Source organism: Megalopta genalis, chromosome 1 (genome assembly GCF_051020955.1).
Source record: "Megalopta genalis isolate 19385.01 chromosome 1, iyMegGena1_principal, whole genome shotgun sequence".
NCBI classification, from domain to species: Eukaryota; Metazoa; Arthropoda; class Insecta; order Hymenoptera; family Halictidae; genus Megalopta; species Megalopta genalis.
The window spans coordinates 7,939,281-7,957,447 of record NC_135013.1 but is presented as its reverse complement, the minus strand read 5'-3'; the positions used below and the strand labels follow the sequence as shown (position 1 = coordinate 7,957,447).

The 18,167-nt window shown below is 32.4% G+C and overlaps 6 protein-coding genes across 8 annotated transcripts; 4 read left to right on the top strand and 2 right to left on the bottom strand.

Moving 5' to 3' along the window:
* The first annotated feature begins 368 nt into the window (after positions 1-368).
* Positions 369-4,538, top strand: ICA69 (islet cell autoantigen 1-like protein). Of its 2 annotated transcripts, none has more exons than XM_033484394.2 (6): positions 369-672; positions 887-1,155; positions 1,244-1,586; positions 1,666-1,941; positions 2,008-2,620; positions 2,773-4,538. In XM_033484394.2, the coding sequence occupies exons 1-6, from the start codon at positions 662-664 to the stop codon at positions 2,899-2,901; spliced, it is 1,641 nt and encodes a 546-aa protein (XP_033340285.2). In that variant the 5' UTR covers positions 369-661; the 3' UTR covers positions 2,902-4,538. The 2 variants fall into 2 exon arrangements, with proteins under 2 accessions (XP_033340285.2, XP_076376401.1); XM_076520286.1 differs by having other exon boundaries at positions 448-466.
* LOC117228571 (armadillo repeat-containing protein 8) lies at positions 2,641-7,397 on the bottom strand. The gene is made up of 8 exons (XM_033484392.2): positions 7,235-7,397; positions 7,035-7,108; positions 6,082-6,532; positions 5,528-6,022; positions 5,178-5,466; positions 4,553-5,076; positions 3,903-4,069; positions 2,641-3,753 (listed from the first exon to the last, which is right to left on the bottom strand). The coding sequence occupies exons 1-8, from the start codon at positions 7,259-7,261 to the stop codon at positions 3,717-3,719; spliced, it is 2,064 nt and encodes a 687-aa protein (XP_033340283.1). The 5' UTR covers positions 7,262-7,397; the 3' UTR covers positions 2,641-3,716.
* Positions 7,398-7,585: 188 nt separating this feature from the next.
* LOC117228573 (uncharacterized) lies at positions 7,586-9,448 on the top strand. The gene is made up of 2 exons (XM_033484395.2): positions 7,586-7,946; positions 8,141-9,448. The coding sequence occupies exons 1-2, from the start codon at positions 7,878-7,880 to the stop codon at positions 9,341-9,343; spliced, it is 1,272 nt and encodes a 423-aa protein (XP_033340286.2). The 5' UTR covers positions 7,586-7,877; the 3' UTR covers positions 9,344-9,448.
* Positions 9,449-9,597: 149 nt separating this feature from the next.
* On the top strand, positions 9,598-11,767 carry LOC117228581 (uncharacterized). The gene is made up of 4 exons (XM_076520275.1): positions 9,598-9,754; positions 9,826-10,913; positions 10,985-11,172; positions 11,263-11,767. The coding sequence occupies exons 1-4, from the start codon at positions 9,658-9,660 to the stop codon at positions 11,540-11,542; spliced, it is 1,653 nt and encodes a 550-aa protein (XP_076376390.1). The 5' UTR covers positions 9,598-9,657; the 3' UTR covers positions 11,543-11,767.
* Positions 11,768-12,106: 339 nt separating this feature from the next.
* Bem46 (abhydrolase domain containing 13-like protein Bem46) lies at positions 12,107-14,804 on the bottom strand. Its single transcript, XM_033484386.2, has 5 exons — positions 13,906-14,804; positions 13,595-13,826; positions 13,291-13,484; positions 13,055-13,215; positions 12,107-12,955 (listed from the first exon to the last, which is right to left on the bottom strand). The coding sequence occupies exons 1-5, from the start codon at positions 14,069-14,071 to the stop codon at positions 12,683-12,685; spliced, it is 1,026 nt and encodes a 341-aa protein (XP_033340277.1). The 5' UTR covers positions 14,072-14,804; the 3' UTR covers positions 12,107-12,682.
* A 154-nt stretch (positions 14,805-14,958) lies between these two features.
* On the top strand, positions 14,959-18,117 carry Pgls (6-phosphogluconolactonase). Of its 2 annotated transcripts, none has more exons than XM_033484387.2 (5): positions 14,959-15,098; positions 16,124-16,317; positions 16,616-16,816; positions 16,896-17,179; positions 17,271-18,117. In XM_033484387.2, exons 2-5 carry the CDS (start codon positions 16,197-16,199, stop codon positions 17,379-17,381), a joined length of 717 nt encoding a protein of 238 aa, XP_033340278.1. In that variant the 5' UTR covers positions 14,959-15,098; positions 16,124-16,196; the 3' UTR covers positions 17,382-18,117. The 2 variants fall into 2 exon arrangements, with proteins under 2 accessions (XP_033340278.1, XP_033340279.1); XM_033484388.2 differs by lacking the exon at positions 14,959-15,098 and adding an exon at positions 15,887-16,040.
* Positions 18,118-18,167: the final 50 nt, after the last annotated feature.

Genomic DNA, 18,167 nt, shown 5'->3' with positions numbered 1-18,167 from the left:
CAATGCTTAAGCTCGATACACACACATAGAGGATTTTTATAATAGATGCGAAACTCCTACCGGAAATTCTGATTCAGGATACAAACTGCGTGTCATTGTGGACAACTTCATCTCCATTGCTTACAATGCTATCAATCGAAAAAATAGTAAAATATTTCCTTTCCAAGGAAAACAATCTCATGAAGTAAATTTTATTTGAAACATTACAGATATACTGTCGCACACGTAATCGAACATCCTTACACGTTAAATTTTTATTTCTATGGAAAATAAATTAAATCGCGCACGAACATTGAAAAATTGGATCTCGAAAAACACCGGAGTTTCGCATCTAATCAAATATGGTATATGTACATAGTTCCTATCACGGCAAGTTCTAGTAAAAGTAAATTACGATACGTACATGTGTATATATATATAACGTATGTACAAGTCGTTACCTCGATCTGTCAGATTGACAGTGAAAGTATGTGCTTGTGTTCTTTTCAATATTAAACTTGATATCTTTTAAATGATTCTAAAGTGGCAATAGTGTGCGTTAGGGAAATATGATACTTGCATATCGTTCATTTCATCGCGAATCTTATTTAAAAGTCTTTCAAGTTTCTTCGAATTGCAATCATTAACCATAAATTTACATTTTATCCGAGTGTCTTCCATCATGACTTCTTAGTAAGTGTTATTGTTATTTAAAACAATGTTTAATCCGATATCATAGCGTCCCTAATTTATGTAACACAATATTCGCTTATCGCACGTAACAGATAACTCGTTTCCTACGCATTTAAACGACTATGAGATTGCATTATGTATTCACTTCCATATTTTTCGTAGATAGAAATATCTATTGAAGATTAATTCAAATATATACATATGTAATTATTAGTAATAGGAACGTACCAGGTGTATCAGGAAATGGTTTCAATTGTTGGGTACAGAGGACCAATATGCATGATGATTCTGCCATCACAAAAATGCAACATCAGTTCTGGGTCACAAAGCAGACTCTATCGCGAAAGTTAGGAAAAAAGGAAGACGAATGTATAGTAGCATCCGATGCAGAGTTAGATGCGAAACTAGAATTGTTTCGTAGCATACAAGAATCTTGTTCTTACTTGCAGAGAGTAATTGACAAATATCAGGAAAGATTATGCAGTGAGTTTTTATAAAAATAAACATAATACTTACAGGGAATATGTATTAATTAGGAACACAATCTATTGATTTGTAAAATTTTTAATAGATCTTGCGCAAGAAGAAAATGCAATGGGAAGGTTTCTCAAAGATGCTGGTAAACAAGATAAAACTAGAGCTGGCAAAATGATGTCGGCAGTTGGAAAATCACTGTCTTATTCTAGCCAACAAAGACTTGCTCTAAGAGCTCCATTAGGTCGATTGTATCAAGAAGTAGAAACTTTTAGACAGAGAGCTATTGAAGACACGCTACAGAATGTCCAGGCAATGGAAAAAGCTCGTACAGAATATAGAGCAGCATTATTATGGATGAAAAATGTTTCTCAGGAATTGGACCCCGATACAACAAAACAATTGGAAAAATTTCGCAAAGTACAAACACGTGTCAGATTGTATGTACTATTTGCTATTTATACTGATTTTTATATACATTTAGATACAATTATATTTACTATACCTATCTGAATACAGGGGCAAAGTGGCATTTGATAACTTAGCCTTAGATTGTCTCCAAAAAGTAGATCTTCTAGCAGCTGCAAGATGCAATATGTTCAGCCATGCTTTAGTTTTATACCAAAGCACACTTTTAAATTTCACCAAAAAATCAGCACAAGCATACTCAACAATTGCAACAAGTTTCAAAGGATATCAGCGATATGATTTCATGGTTGTAAGAGAACTCGCTGAGACATCTACTAAATTGGCTCAAGAAACTGGTGGAGACGACGATCCTGATGACAAAGACAAGTAAGTTGCAAGTTTGTTAAAAATAATAATTCTATAAACTGGCTGATAATATATATTTTGCCATAGATTACCATTTTTTGACATGGACTATCATGATAGCATAGAAGAAGCTGAAGAAGTAAAACCGGCCACAGAAAATACAAATGACAACAAACAAGATGAAAAACTACTGGACATCGAGGGTGACACAAAAGATATACTTGAATTGGATGGATTAGAAACAAGTTCTGGTTCTTCAAAGAATGGAATCGTTCAGTTAGATTCTAATACAGAGCGTAAGGAGGATCTTCATCAACTTTTCGACAACTTAATTTTAGACAACAATGTGTCACAACCTGATAACAATACACGAGAGGAAAATCAATTGAAACTAGAAAAAAGTTTGGAGAAAAAAGATCTGGAATTGGATATATTTGATAAATCTGATACGAATTTCGATCTGAGTACTTTGTGCTCCTTAGAATCACAAGATCAAGGAGAACAATCGTTACAATCTCTTACCTCTGAAAACTTGGCTCTCTTAAATGATATACTTGGTGATAAACAAAACATTGGTAACGAATGGGATGCAATAGCCACCGATACGTTTTTACCGCCCAATATCCTAAAACAAAGTTTAGGTGATGCAGCACTTGGCATAGGTCAGACAACCATGCCCACAAACAGCATGGATGACAAAGTAAGTAACGATTTATGATATCAATTACTAACTGATGATTTCTTTGTTTTATTATAATCTTAACATTTAGAAGAACAATATTTTATTTTACAAAACAGTTGTTCATGTTATGGAAAGACAATTGTGACAAGTGTTATTTACGTTTGTTGTAGAAGAAAAATAAATCGCAGAAGACTGGAAAACAAAAAGGAAATTCTTGGTTGGATTTGTTCGCTGAATTGGATCCATTGGCTAGCAATCCAATGGAAAAGCTTTCCAGTGATAGTAACGCATCCGCTTAAATTTTTTAAAAGCACTTACATTCTATTACCGTGATACATGAATAGTTGCAGTTCGCAGCAACATTCGGAAGAGACGATGATTTTATTTTTTATCAAATAAGATGATATTAGGAGCATTATACCACTCCGAACATTTACATTAATATTTCGTACTTATTATTTGAAACTTAACATTCCTGGTGTGTTAGATTTGATAAGGATAATAAGAAAGAAAAGTATGCTGATAAGAATCAAAAGTATTTCAATTTCGTAAGTATCTTTTCAAGCTGTGTACCAAAGATGTAAAATCTGATAGTTTGTAAAAGTGTGCTAGTCAAATACTTCTTTTAAATACATTACAAATATTGCTTCATGATAAGAAATAGAGTTATCAACTTTCCTACTTATATTTATAATAAAATATAATCGTTGAAGTTAAAAGTATATATCATACAAATATTTGTAATTTGTTATTACTTCACGATTCAAATCTTTCTTCATACGATCACTTTTGATATCATTGTCATCATCGGGCGACTCGTGTTTTGAAAATTTGTGAAGTAATTAATTATATGTGCTACATACATTTTTGTTCCTTTTAAATATACAGAAACGTTCAATACCGTTTTCTTATTTAAATTAAAAAATACATACAATATAAACAGATTACATCGTCGGGGATTATCGTTTTTGTATTTTTTTTCTATATAAATATAAAATGCTTATGCATTAACATAGTACAGGATCACAGAGTTAACACCAAAATATAATTGTATTTCAAGTATAAAAGAACTCTAAATCAAAACCTAATTTGCGTCAGTAATGTGTTTTGCAGTTTAGGCATCATAGAATTGTGCCATGCAAGTTCTGACCCTGAAATGAAAACAATCAGAAGTCGTTAAAGAGTAAATATTTTCATAAAAATGGATTACTCTACTGTAATCTCACGGAACAATCAACCCACAATCACATTTAAAGGATGAAGAAAAGATATAAAACTGAATAATAGCCTCTAGACTTACTTATCGAATAATTGAAGTTCCTTGGTATGCCGCAATTGTTGTAAAATACGATAAAAGCCTAATTCCCTTAAACGTGCTTGCCGCTGCGCAGCTCCAGGTTCTTCTTTCCAGACTAGGTTGCACACACACAGCACAGCTGCAACTTGCAGCTTTATATTGTTATGCATCTAAATATCAATATCAAAATATCTATAAACTGGTATTGTCGTTTCAATTTACTGTTAATTAATTATAACTTTCTAACGAAGTATTTTAATCTAGAAGCTATAGTCTCTAAAATGTGTACCTAAAACAGTTATATTGTTTTGAAACCTGGAAGACAATTTTGGCACTCAGTTTTCCAAATATAGTCATTTTTTTCATTTACAGTCTTTTTACTTAATTCTAGTACCGATTCGAATTCCTTTCAACAATGGTAGATACTTGCTTTTTTCGCGGATGTATCAGATTCCTTATTGCAAGCTCAGATTTTGTTAAAACATAAACGAAAGTGTACACAAAAGTCCAATGGGAAAGGTTTTCTAGACTAGAATACTGATTAAGTTACAGAAAGCCCAGAAATCACTAAAACAATGTTACACTATTCTAATAAAGAAAAAGATTGAAAATAAAAGCTTAAAAATTGTAAAAAACAAAGTTTTTCAGCGCACCATATAATCCATAAGTTTCTTAAGCACATCTTCATTAGCCATAATGTGATCCTTCGCTCGAATGCCATCGGCCACATTCGCCAAAATACAGAGTGCTTGTTCTTTTACATCTGCTGGGTGTCTTGGATCTTCTAGAACCAATATAACGGCTTGCATTACGTGTGCAGCATGTTCACCCATTATACGGTCAATGTGGACGCTTGTGGACAGTAAATTTCGTAACAGACCCAGTGTCTTCATTAGAATTGGTATATCTTGGTCAGCTAGAAGGCAAAAAATTTGATCGGTACCCAAGCATGATAAGATCTGTAACTTTACTTGTTGTTCAGCTTGGAAAGCGACATTCATCAATGCCCAAATTCCATTTAATCGTAAGGCTGGCGTGCACCGTTTCGTTAGTGAACATAGTAACTCTATTCCCCCAGATTCGAGAATTGGTTCTTTGCTTGGACTAAATTCCAGTAATAAGTTACATAAAGTACTCGAGGCAACAGTTAATAAATCAATTTCACTTTCGCCTCTCCCTATATAATACAATTATATTAATTATTAATTATGTGGTTCGTTCTATACGACACACAATTTCGTTATTGGAACAATTGATAAAGGTAGTATTATATTTTACCCTCCAATCCCTTATCTGCTCCATGTAACAACTGCATAAGCGGTCTCCAGACAGCATGGTCTTGAAAACTTGTTCGTAGCTGTTGAACGCTTCTAGAGAGTGAATGTAGACATCGAACCGCTGCTAGACGTACATGGGCTCCAGGATCTTGAAGACCTGACACTACCTGTTCCATGAGATTCTCCTTTTCTATGATACGCTTTCGAATATCTTCGTCATTTGCACTAAGAGATGCGAATGCCCTAAATGCAGCTTGTCGCATGTCCTGTGTTAAGGTTGCGTCTAGTACCTAAAAATGTAAATAACGTCAAAGATATAAAAGTGATACATTCATAATGAATTGGACTTACATGTGGGTGAGGCCGTAACAATTCTGCAAGTGTGGGAATTAAATGATTACTAATAGAAGCTAAACGTTGTAATTCGGTATTGACCTCGGTAAGGAAAGCTAATGTTTCTGCTGCGGCTACCCTTTCACGTGGCGGACGATCCCGATAACAAAGTCTCACCAAACAAGGTAAAGCACGATAAATAATTCTGGGATCTTTGCACAATAGAACTCCGGTTCTATTCATGTATGTAACACATCTGGCAGCTTCAAGTTGAATTAACGAGCTTTTCTCGCGGCCCATTAATTGTCCTAGCGCCACAGGTACATGTCTACCTTGTACTGTATTACTGGTAGATGCAGAGGCAACCATAACACACACCCTGTAGTTCTTATAACACATATTCGCTAGACAAGCCAAAGCTGATAATTGTACATCAGGTAATGGGGAATCCAATTGCATTGCTAATATTCTTACTGCGCCCCCTTCTGATAACGCATTTTGTTCTTCTGTTGTCTGAGTAGAAATAATACCAATTATTATTCCGTATTATTAGACAATTTTAAATTATTTACCTTGCATGCTGTTGTTAAAATTGTTGCTACACAAATTTGAGAAGTTACAGATCGATTTGCTAATGATACTAATCTAGGCACCAATGCAGGATCTTGATATATCGAATGAACTGGTGCTGCTGGATGTTGAAATACTGTACGTAAACATCGTAAACATGCTTCAAGTAACAAATCCGTTACTTTTGGCTTTCCTTCTGGAGGTGTGTCTGAAGCTGGTGTAGATAATAAAACCTGAAAAAGCAATGGCACTACACCAAGATCTATAAGTGCCAATACATGTTGATCCGTTCCTTTGGCTAAAGAACCTAATGTCACAGCAGACTCAAGTCTTATACGATCTTCAATAGTGCCTGACGAATCTCCAAGCAGTTGCAATAATCTAGGTACTACTCCTTGAGCAATTACTGAACCCTTTTGTCTATTGCTACCAATGACTGAATTTTTTAGGCATCTGTAAAATAGAGACATGCGAATAAAAATAAATGCCGATGGGCAGGAAAGATATAAAATATAATACTTAAAGATATCAATTATAACTGAGAATAATGATATTAACGTTGGTCGTAAAACAGATATAGATATGTGTTATAAAAACTGCAAACTTTTTTGACACACAACAAAGTATATTACATCAAATGTATTCGTATAATATTAAATTTTTAGTTCCATCCATTTCATTACATATAGTACACAGTTTTTTAGGAATAAAGTTCTTGAATCCATAAACAATTTAAAACTGTGTCAATAGTCTAGTCTAGCCATGATCAACTTGTCTTAAAGAAAACTAAGAAAATAGTGTACAAAATAACAGAAAGCACATCATTCGATATTATGCCGATTGTATATATTTAACGAACACTTATAATCAAAAAATAGTCATTACTTTTATACATATCGAAGAAGTAAAAGATTCAAACAGACAAACGTAGAGGTTAAGTGAAATTTTCACTCACATAATAGCTTCCAAACATTTCTGGGGATCTGGCGAGTACAGTTCATCGATGTAACTTCTGGAGCTCTCCACATCCTGTCACACAATCAGACAGTCACGTATCTTTTAGAATTTCATAACAGAAACGAGAAAACCAGCTTAGAGTGTCAAAAGCAGAAGGAAACCGGTAACACCTACGCTTTCCCGATGTTGTATGCTTACCATGAACGGCTGCATCACCGAGACCATACTTTCTTCCTTTCGCTTTTACATAAAGGAATCACAACGTTCACTCACAAAAATCCTGAATCAATTGACCGATTACCACGAGGAATCGTCGAACCGAGTTCGTTTGTTACGTGAACGCTCACTGTTTCATCTGGCAAGATTTACGTTCCGAAAAAAGTTTTCACCAATCTTAGTGTTGCCACCATCATATATACGATTGTATCTAGCAAACTAGAAACCGCTGCGAAACTTCAGAATTTTCTATAAATTTTAATCAGAGATACATCAATGAATTGGAAGTTCCAACTTTTATGACTTGTTATTAAAAAAATTAAATTCTTGAACATTTGTTAATCAATTTCAACTTTTTAACGAGCGATTTTGCAATACGAATATTCAGAATATATGTACGATTTATTGTAAAAAGAAGTTATGCATACATTGTAATTAATTTACATTGTAATTTTTGCAATTGCAAATTATTTTAACTTTCACATCATAGTAACCATTTCACAACTATTGGCAATATTGAACGCTAAATGGCGCGCACTTGTTCAAGGGAAAGGTTCAAAAGGTTGTGGTAACTGATGGTAACCAGTAATCCTATTAATAAACTTTGTATCAAATCGAATCAAATATGATCATGGAATCATTAAACAAATATTTAGAAACCGTGGATGAATATATATTCGATAATGATAAGCTGGTAAATACATTAATTACCATTTACTGCCCTTATTTTCTGTTAACTTCTGTTTTCATTTTTTTCTATGTATATTAATTTGATAAAATTTTAGAATGTTCTTTTTTGGAATCCAAAATTATACTATTATACTATATTATTATACTACTTTGGAATCCAAAATTATACTTCGTTTTACTTTAACTTTCAATTTATAGGTAACATATAAATGGTTAAGTAAAGAGCTAGAAGTTCACGTAAACATTGCCAAACAGATTTTATGGGAATTCTGGCAACAGAAAAAGGATGAGAAGACTTTTGACTGCACTTTCTTATTAATGGGTACTTTAAAGGATGGCGGTATACGCATTGAAGTCATAAAGGAAAAAGATTTAGCACCGGCGAAAGATAAATTTACTGCAATTATATCCGAACATATTTATAGTCTTCAGAAAGCACTTCCTGATATACAGACATTAGGACTGGCTGAAGATGGAGACGTTAAATATAGTGGTATCAAGTTCCTTGAAAATAATGAACGTAGTGCTGAGGAAATGCATGCCATACGTTGGGGTGCTGCTGCAGCAGAAATACCATCGGTCTCTCATGAACAAACGTCTGCACCTGAAGTTAATAAGGAAAAAGAAGAAAAGAGTCCAGAGAAAAAATTAGATGATGTGAATAAAAATGATCAAAAGAAAGGTTTTAATAACCTTTTTGGGAAAGCTGTTAATAAACAGAAGAGTCCACCCTCAGCATTATTTTCTAAATCAGAGAAAACGAATTCTTCTAAGCAAACAAAACAATCACCCAAAAAAGATATGTCTAAGTCATCTAAAAGGAACACCCAGAAAGGTGGACTCAATAGCTTTCTACAGCAAGTCAAGAACGAAGTAAAACCTGAACATTCGGTATCTTCAGAGCCTGAGAAAATTACAAATTCTGTAGTAAAAGAAAGTGTAAGGGAAAAAATTACTTCTGAGAAACAAACTAATCAAAAGAAAAGTACACGTGGGAAAAAGCGCAATAGGAGTAAAGATATTAATACCAATATTAAAAGACGGAAACGTATTGCTATACAGAGTGATTCCAGTGAAGAATCTGGATCATCTGATGAAAATGAAGAAAACATTCCATCTTCACCTTCTCCGGAAAAAGTTTTACCTGTCAAAAAGCTTTCTCCATCTCCACCAAAAGTTAAACATGAGGATGGAAAACGCAGGGTTTTAAAGATGGTAGATAAAACTTTTGAAGAGGATGGGTTTCTGGTTACCAAAAAGGTGCATGTTTATGAAAGTTGCTCTGAAGAAGAACCAGAGGTGGTGCCGAAGAAGTCAGTACCACCTGAATCTCATCCTGAACCAAAAGGGAAAAGAAGCACAAAGCAAACAACTTTAATGAACTTTTTCAAGAAATCATAGTATATGTTATCATTTCTCACAGCTTTAAGCAGAAATATTAATATTATTATATGAATAAAGTTTGTGATTTCAATAATGAATACAGTTATATGTATATATATATAATTATCTGAAGTATGAGATTATTAACTGAATCTTAGCAGTAGATACCATGAAATAGATACATATTCACCTGTTAAATACAATTATCAGATATGTTATCACAAGTAAAAGTAAACATGTGCTACACCCTCTATGGTATGAGTAATAGGAACTGTACTCTGATTGCCATAGTATGAAATATCTCTGCTCTGAATTAAGTTAAAATCTGTATAATGGCTATTTATTTGTATCTCACTAGTTTTTATTTCTTATTTATAATATCTACCTGTATGGGTAATATATGTTCGACATGTAGATGCACAACTACTCGTAAGTAAAATGCTTCCGTTTTTACAATCACTTCAATAATGTATGAAAAATCTAATTTCAATATATTTCAGTGGACGATGGGTCAATTTATGACTGTAGTGAGAAGTATTTAGGTAACCAGGATGTACTCTATTATTATCTGTTGATGTTAGATCAAACTCAAGCATTTGAAAAACTTAGTCTTTCAAGGAATGATATAGTTAACTTATCAGAAAACTTTTTAAAAACGTTGAAATTTTTAAAGAGCTTGGATTTATCTGAGAATCAAATAGATGAAATATGTATAGAAAAGTATAAAAATTTTTATAGACTAGAAAATTTAAATTTTTCTAAAAATAACATAACTATATTTGATACTTCATTACTAAAAGTTCTTCCAACATTATTGACATTAGATCTTAGTTATAATCGTATCAATTTAATAAAATATGAAATAGATGAAACTGTAGCAAAACTTAGTTGCTTAAATCTGTCTCATAATAATATATCTAATATATCTAACAACTTTTTTGATTCGTTATCAAATTTACAATATTTGGATCTGTCATTTAATAAAATTCATTACATGGAACATGTCACTTTAATACATCTAAATTCTTTGAAAGTTGTTCGTATAAATAATAACTTTCTGACATCATTGGATATTACAAAATTTCCAAAATCTTTGACAAAACTGTTCGCTGGATATAATTTAATACAAGAGATAAATTATGCATTGTCTCAAATTGAAGTATTAAATATAGAATTCAATTCAATTTCTAGAATACAATCAAATATAACAATGTTTAAGAATTTACAACATTTGAATATCAGTGGAAATAAAATACCATATTTTCCATACGTTCCATTTGAGAATTTAAGAACTTTAGATTTATCTTATAACATGCTAACTCATATTCCTACATTATCTATGTACAATTTACCATCACTTATTCAACTTAATGTTAGTAAGAATCCTATTGATAGCTTAAACTTTTCCTATCCTCTAAAATTGGAATCATTTGTTGCTAGTAATTTAAGTATGCTAGAAACTATTGACAAAGGTACATTCATGAACTTGTCATCTCCATTAAATAAATGTATTAATCTGACTATATCCAACAACGAAAAGTTGTTTACTGTCCATGAAGATGTTTTCCACCATCTACGTTTATGTTCAGTAAGTTTTATAAATTACTTGTTTATTATGATTTAATAACTAATTAATTATGTTTTTTTTATTACTATCAGTTGGATTTGAGTAATAATAAGATTAGTTATATCGCATCAAAATTGATTTTACGTAACGGTAGTTTTACAATGCATGCAGTAAATCTGCAAGGTAATCCATTCAAATGCAATTGTTCATTGCAATGGTTACTAAACGATGTAGTGCCAAAACTACATTCTACAGATCCTCAACTTCTAGATAATTTAAGGTAGATTAATATTTCCGTAGATTAATATTAAGAATTAATTATACTTTATTAATATTTTAAATGAAACATGTATTTTTTATATTTTATTAGATGCGCTTGGCCTCCGCACTTATCAAACATGAGAATGATACATTGGTACAGATGGAGTCATCCAGTTTTCTGTAGTAATGTGTCAGACTTCAGCAATAAGTTCTCAATGAATGCAGCTGGTGTGTTAAATGGCAATCAAGTGATAACATTTGACACTAGTACTGGTTTGCTTGCTGCTCTGGGAATAACTATAGGTTTATTAACAATTTTGATGATGGTGGGTATGATTTGGACACGAAAATTAACTCTGAAAAGGAGAAGAAGTAATAGAAAATTTTGATATTTATTATTGTATACTATACAAATAAATATTCATATTTTGTTTTCTATATGCACTCCACAATTGGAGAATTTGACAGTTTGTAAAAAACATATCTTCATTTTAAAAATTGATTATTAAATATTTTATATGTACAATTATTTATAGTACTTTTTGAATTTCTTTTAATATAATGAAACGAAATGTTAAAAATTTCTAACAAATAAAATTATAATTCAAATTGCACATTTGTTTTAACTTAATTTATACATTAAAATCATTCACATCATAATAGTCATAATAAAATATATTTTAGTAATGGCACAGTCATTGTGTTTTATTTTTACATAGTTTATTTGCTATTTTCTTACTGTTTAAAATTACAAAAGCTATATTTCTTCAATTAATTACGCAGTGCAACAAGTACAAATTTTACTGGAGAGTTATTAAAAGTATGATTTTAAAAAACTTTAGAAATACAAAATGTTTCTTTCGATGAAGTAATAAAAAGAATTTCAATTACGATAGGCAACTTCATGTTAAAAAATTGATTACATTTGAATACTATTAGAATAATAAGAAAGATTAAAAATGTTCACTTTTAATACTCAATATAGTATAAATATATACATATATACATATATTGTAATTTCATCAAAAAACAAATAAATACATGCACACTCATGCATATATAATCCTAAGTCCTCATACATAAATACATTAGCACTCATGTTAAATATGTATACATTTAAATATAAAAACAGTCGATAAAATTCAAATTATTGACATACCCAATCCGTCGAATTCATACAGATAAAGATCTAAATATTGGAAGGACTTGAATCTCATTGGACCATTTGCAAACTTTAGTCAAGATGAATGCTTTTACTAGACTTAGAATAATTCGTTGATTTCTGACATTGTATTCTCTGCGACATTACTAACTAGTGTTCATTATCGCAACTTACGTGAAAAAAGATTGATCCCAGTCAATTATGAGATGAATTATAATTATAATAAAATTAATGATCACAATAGAAATTGATGAATGTATTCGACAGTATTAAACTCTATTTCTTAAAATACATATTAACGTAGTAGTGAACAACATATAAAATATAGTCATCGCTTTGGGCAAAAAGTGAGCATGGTAGTATGTTATTATATATCGTCTATTTGCCAATGAGTAGACGTCACTTGAGCAGGAGGATTCTCTCTCAACTCGTTCAAGAAAGTACATATGTTTTGGTAATATCCTGGCTGACACCAAGTTTCATTATGTGTGCCACCTGTGACCTGAAGAATTTTCTTACACGAACTTCTGCAATTCTTGTATAAATCTTGCATCATACGTGGTGGTACTAATGTATCCGCCAATCCAGAAATAAATAATGTAGGTACTGTGACTGACCGTACTTTGAGAATTGACAGATACTGTAAAGAAAATTTAATTAATCATTCTGATGATAATGGGAATAAAACATTTGTTAAGAGAACTTGTAGACCTTTTCTGTAGTACAAAAAACAATTTACCTTATTTTTATATAGAAAGAGTGGAAGATACTGTAAAAATTTTAGTCCAAATAGCAATGCAGCCATATCTGGAATGCTGGTAAAGGTGTTCTCTAGAATCAGACACCAAATTTTTTGAGAATTCTCTGGTTTTGTGGCTAAATTAATAGCTACTGCTCCACCTATAAAGACAAATATAATTTATAAGCATAAATTACAATTTTTAATGTAAGTCATTTACTTTAACTATGTATTACCTAAAGATCTTCCGAATACAATTATCTCATTAGTATTTATGTCTGTTCGATTACATAAATATTCAATTCCAGCACAAGCATCCATATATAAGCCTTCTTCGGATGGTGAACCTTGCGATAATCCATATCCCCTGTACTCTAGCATTAAAATATTACACTGGACAGTATAATATAATTCGACTGCATTCTGCAACCTAAAACGTTCATTAACTAATCATTAATTTTTCCTGTAAAATGTACTGTTACACTTTAAGTATCAAAGTCTACGATAACTATTACAAACAAAATATTTGGAACCACTGACCTATGTCCCATATTACCAGCATTGCCATGGAGAAACAATAAGGTAGGCACCTTTTTTGCTTTGTCTTCTGGTTTGGAAATAAAGAACATGTGTAGTACTGTACCATCTCCTGATCTAGTGTATATACTCTGATAAGGTAAATTAAATATTGAAGGTGCAGGAACATATACCCGAGAATTAGCTGGCCATTCTGGACGATACACAAGCTGATCCTCTCTGTGATACAGTATACCTGTAAAGATAAATCAAGATTTTTATTCAATACCGTTAAAAATGACGAATTTGATTGAATAAGTTATAATTGAGTGTACCTGTAGTAGCAAAACAAAGAAGGAAAAAAGCTGATATTCCACCATACAACCAGTATAAAAGAAAACAAGCAAGTATATAAGTTCCACAGAATGCCCAACATTTCATAGCTATACTTCCTAATACACGAATGGGTTTACTGCGAGCAAGGCGAACACAGAATGACATGATTGCTCTGCAATACTTCCGATTAATTGAATGGTAAGCATTTAATGTATTTTTGCCTTCGTCTATATACTACTATTCATCGTAACACGATCCCAAGATTTCGTGTATCCAAGTGTTTCAGTAGTCATTAGAAATTTTATAACCTGTAACTTCTATCAAAAACTAATTGTACAGGGCTATTCATTTAACTCGAAACTTTATATGTACATATGTATATCTACAACCTAAACGCAAGTGGCAGTGGCGAAGTGGCAAATGGCAACAGCGCAAAGCGCAACATGACATGTATGAATACACGTACATACTACATACATACACCATGAAAACTCTGGTCCCTGACATGTATGTATGGTGTGTGTATGTATGTATGTATGTACATACCACGTTCAACACCTTCTTCTGCTGTATGTATATGCATACATATGTGTGCATGCCAATACATACATATTGTGTACCTACATATATGCCAGAAACGATGAGAAGATACAAGAGTGTCCACACCCGGGTTTTAAATACGTCAACTTTTGCAAAATCCGGGCATGATACATTCGTATTCTACTGCTAGTCAATACATATACATATGTACTATACATATGTAATTAGCTGATACTCTAATTAAAGCTACTGTTACAGCTTCAATTAAGCTTCAAAATTTCTCACGATAATATACAGACATACTAAAAATGGTATTTTCAGTAATACTTATTTATGCTTTGATTTACGACGATCCCGCATTATTCTATATACCACATAACACTGCTACAATATATGTAAGTAAATTGTCAGCCAATCTGGCCGAAAAGAAACTTTTCTTATTCTCTCTAGCGTCGCACTAAATCTTTTGAATCGCACGACATTATAATGTCTATAAAGAGAATTACGTTTGGGCATAGCGCATGTATGTACATGCATATGTATAATGTGATCAGTTCTATATGTATATATTGAATTGTTGGCGCTGTTGCCGCGCATATTTCCTCTCTGTTCCTATCTCACGCGGCAGATTCTAAGTTTCGTGAATAACCCTGTAAGTATAATGTATATGTTCTTCGATACTAAATTACACTTTTGTTGATAAGTAGGTACGTTTTGATTTATGAAGGAAATCTCATAACAAGATTAGTATACTTTCTACTTGAGAAATATTGAAAAGGATGGACTCAAAATTGATATTGTGAGAGAATGTGTTGGTTATAGGTTATGTCAATGAAGTAACTGGTATTAAGCACAATTTCTTTTCCTACAAAAGCGATCTATATTGTGAGATCTTACGGTATATGAAAATATGTCTCTCACGTAAAATAAATTAAGATCCCAATCAGAATTACGTTCGGAAGGATGTTATCGTAAGATCCTCGCGTATCATTGTCAGTCTCTAATGTTGTATATATGTACAGTAGTGCCTCACCATAGTAAGCCAAGGCGGGGGCAACCGGTTTATAATTATGAAGCGTAGTGAAACTGCTTCTCCTCTGATTGGTTGACACTTCACAGCTAAACAGTGCTGCCCTCACAGTTTTAGACAAAGGAGGGAAGTGGGGAGCGAGCAAGAGAGCATGACATTAGCACAACACAAGCGAAACAAGTCACACCGATGACCAATGTGACTTGTCTCACTTTACCATGCTTGCATTTGAAATACTTGGCGCGATATTCGACTCATACTTCTCGTTCCGTAGGATTCTCGACCACACAATCCAGCGTATTTGCGAACGTCTTGAAACGGCAATCATTTCTACAATTATTAAAATTCAGATGGAGCGCCAGGTGTACGGATGCGCGGAAAGAGTGAGACCGCAAGCACGGTAAAGTGAGACGGCCTAGGTTTCTCGTCCGTGTGGGTACTCACACATAGAGCCCTCTGGTTTCGTTCTGTCTCTCTCGATCATCTCCTCCTCGTCTTCTAAAGCAATTGCGCGAACCTGAATGCGCATTAAAATTGTGGGGATAAAAATGCTTATGTACTATGGTGAGGCATGACTGTATTCTGATTACATGTTAACCAATGCTTTGCAACTATATAATATCACCTTGCATCTTTAAATTTCCCAGTTAGTACCACTCAACACGTCGGGTTTACGCATGATTAAAAATTTGAAAGCTGTCTAAAAGTCGATCGCTAATAATGGAGAAAATATTAATCGACCCTCGGGACGGATCTGTGGTATCATGTTTGTCTAACCTCCTTCAAAAAAGTGCCGAAGAAGCACTTGATAGCGGTGAAACGTTCAAAGTTGGATTATCAGGTGACATATCTCAATTCACTATCGATATAATTTACTATTCCCAAAATTTTAGTAATTACATTTACATTAGTAATTGCATACATTTTATTTCAATGCCTTTAAAACGTAAAATCTTATAGGTTAGAAATTATGTAAACTACATTGTGTAATTATATAATGGAAGTTTGTTTTTTGTTACTGTGTTTATTATTTGCTGCTAATTCACTGTACTTATTTTCAAGACTTTACCATTGACTTGACCAAATTATTGTATACATTGAACATTTTTGTTTAATAACGAAACACTCGTATGTATCAGGGGGTTCTTTGGTGCAACTATTGGCTCAGAGTTTACCCAGCATCACAACTGACTGGACTAAATGGTACTTTTTCTTCTGCGATGAAAGAGTTGTCCCTTTTGACAGTAATGATTCAACTTATGGAGAATATAGAGCAAAATTAATAGGAAAGATACCAGTAACAGAGGATCAATTCATAAAAATTAATGCAGATTTATCTGGTAAAATAATAATATCTTAGAATCTACTTTTCCATTCAAAAATTTGTTTATGTTATTTCATAGATTATCCTATTTACAGCTGAAGAAGCTGCAAAAGATTATATTAAGAAGATGTCCGTTTTCTTTCCTCCTGACCGTGTTCCATGTTTCGATGTACTTCTCTTGGGATTGGGTCCTGATGGACATACATGTTCACTGTTTCCTAACCATAAGGTTTTAAATGAAGCAAGCCTATGGGTCTGTCCAATTAATGACTCTCCCAAGCCGCCTCCATTTCGTATTACGCTCACGCTCCCTGTAATAAATAATGCTAAAAAATGCATATTTGCCATTACTGGATCTAGCAAAGCTGAAGTTATTAAGGTGATTATATAATTAAAATTATACCGGACGTTCTTCTGATTATATTTATGTAGAAGCCATATTTCTATTTTCACAATTTAATATCTCGCAGAAAATCTTGCAAGATAGAGAAAATTTACCAGCTGCTCGTGTACAGCCACACAACGGAGAATTGTATTGGATCCTAGACGAAGATGCTGCAAAATTTTTACAAACAGTCTAAAGATATTTCCCAAAAACCGTCTGTGACATTCCGCACTGATATCATGTTCTGATGTTTAGCATATTCTTGGGCTTACTATTTTGTATACATATGTATGTGCATTTTACTTAAAATAATATTTAATAGATAAGCGTAGTTTAGAAAAAGAATTCTGACAATTTTGTGCTGAAATGTCGGTTTGACATTGCATATTATTTCAAATATATTAGGTTGTTCTTTCGAGCATTTAAGAATAATTTTCTGATATTTCATTTTTTTTTCATTTATATATATATATTTGTATATACTGAATAGAGTTTTGATACAACAAGATGAAATATTTTACATCACTTTACTATTAGTTGCTACTGTGAAAATGTGCAATATTACCCAACAAAACTAATAAACGAACATTACAAATTCGTATAAAAACTAATAGCTCCAGTAATAAATGAAATATGTTCCTGACAAATGTACAAGCATTCAGTATACACTGGCTCTGTATTGGTCTTTTGTTTTTTCTTTTCTAGTGGATATATTGTAGTGGCTATATTTATTTTTAGTTAAGAATAAAAATATATAATTAACAAAAGGTTAAGAACATTTTAGATTAATAAACATGTATAGTTCAATCTGCTTCTATTTTGTAACAACTTTTTAATAAAAAAAAATATACATTAAATGGATAAAATATTACTTTAAGAACTTGTATTTTTGTTAAAATATAAATAAAATAAAATAGTTATTTGCCCAATCATTATGCACGAAAATTTTGTAACAACAATGTACTACAAATAAATTTATTAA

What these genes read in the sequence shown, in the direction of transcription:
- LOC117228571 (XM_033484392.2), bottom strand. Translation starts at nt 7,261, where the DNA reads ATGGTCTCGGTGATGCAGCCGTTCATG. An exon ending in TTTTAACAACAGCATGCAAG is followed by an intron (nt 6,023 to 6,081) that starts GTAAATAATTTA and finishes ATTTCTACTCAG; the next exon opens with ACAACAGAAGAACAAAATGC. An exon ending in GAACTTCAATTATTCGATAA is followed by an intron (nt 3,754 to 3,902) that starts GTAAGTCTAGAG and finishes TTTTCATTTCAG; the next exon opens with GGTCAGAACTTGCATGGCAC.
- LOC117228573 (XM_033484395.2), top strand. Translation starts at nt 7,878, where the DNA reads ATGATCATGGAATCATTAAACAAATATTTAGAAACCGTGGATGAATAT. An exon ending in TATTCGATAATGATAAGCTG is followed by an intron (nt 7,947 to 8,140) that starts GTAAATACATTA and finishes TTCAATTTATAG; the next exon opens with GTAACATATAAATGGTTAAG.
- LOC117228581 (XM_076520275.1), top strand. Translation starts at nt 9,658, where the DNA reads ATGGCTATTTATTTGTATCTCACTAGTTTTTATTTCTTATTTATAATA. An exon ending in ATGTAGATGCACAACTACTC is followed by an intron (nt 9,755 to 9,825) that starts GTAAGTAAAATG and finishes AATATATTTCAG; the next exon opens with TGGACGATGGGTCAATTTAT. An exon ending in CAACTTCTAGATAATTTAAG is followed by an intron (nt 11,173 to 11,262) that starts GTAGATTAATAT and finishes ATATTTTATTAG; the next exon opens with ATGCGCTTGGCCTCCGCACT.
- Pgls (XM_033484387.2), top strand. Translation starts at nt 16,197, where the DNA reads ATGGAGAAAATATTAATCGACCCTCGGGACGGATCTGTGGTATCATGT. An exon ending in AATTAATGCAGATTTATCTG is followed by an intron (nt 16,817 to 16,895) that starts GTAAAATAATAA and finishes TCCTATTTACAG; the next exon opens with CTGAAGAAGCTGCAAAAGAT. An exon ending in GCAAAGCTGAAGTTATTAAG is followed by an intron (nt 17,180 to 17,270) that starts GTGATTATATAA and finishes AATATCTCGCAG; the next exon opens with AAAATCTTGCAAGATAGAGA.
- ICA69 (XM_033484394.2), top strand. An exon ending in ATATCAGGAAAGATTATGCA is followed by an intron (nt 1,156 to 1,243) that starts GTGAGTTTTTAT and finishes AATTTTTAATAG; the next exon opens with ATCTTGCGCAAGAAGAAAAT. An exon ending in GTACAAACACGTGTCAGATT is followed by an intron (nt 1,587 to 1,665) that starts GTATGTACTATT and finishes ATCTGAATACAG; the next exon opens with GGGCAAAGTGGCATTTGATA.
- Bem46 (XM_033484386.2), bottom strand. Translation starts at nt 14,071, where the DNA reads ATGTCATTCTGTGTTCGCCTTGCTCGCAGTAAACCCATTCGTGTATTA. An exon ending in TGTATTCGGAAGATCTTTAG is followed by an intron (nt 13,216 to 13,290) that starts GTAATACATAGT and finishes TTGTCTTTATAG; the next exon opens with GTGGAGCAGTAGCTATTAAT. An exon ending in TCTTTCTATATAAAAATAAG is followed by an intron (nt 12,956 to 13,054) that starts GTAAATTGTTTT and finishes TTTTCTTTACAG; the next exon opens with TATCTGTCAATTCTCAAAGT.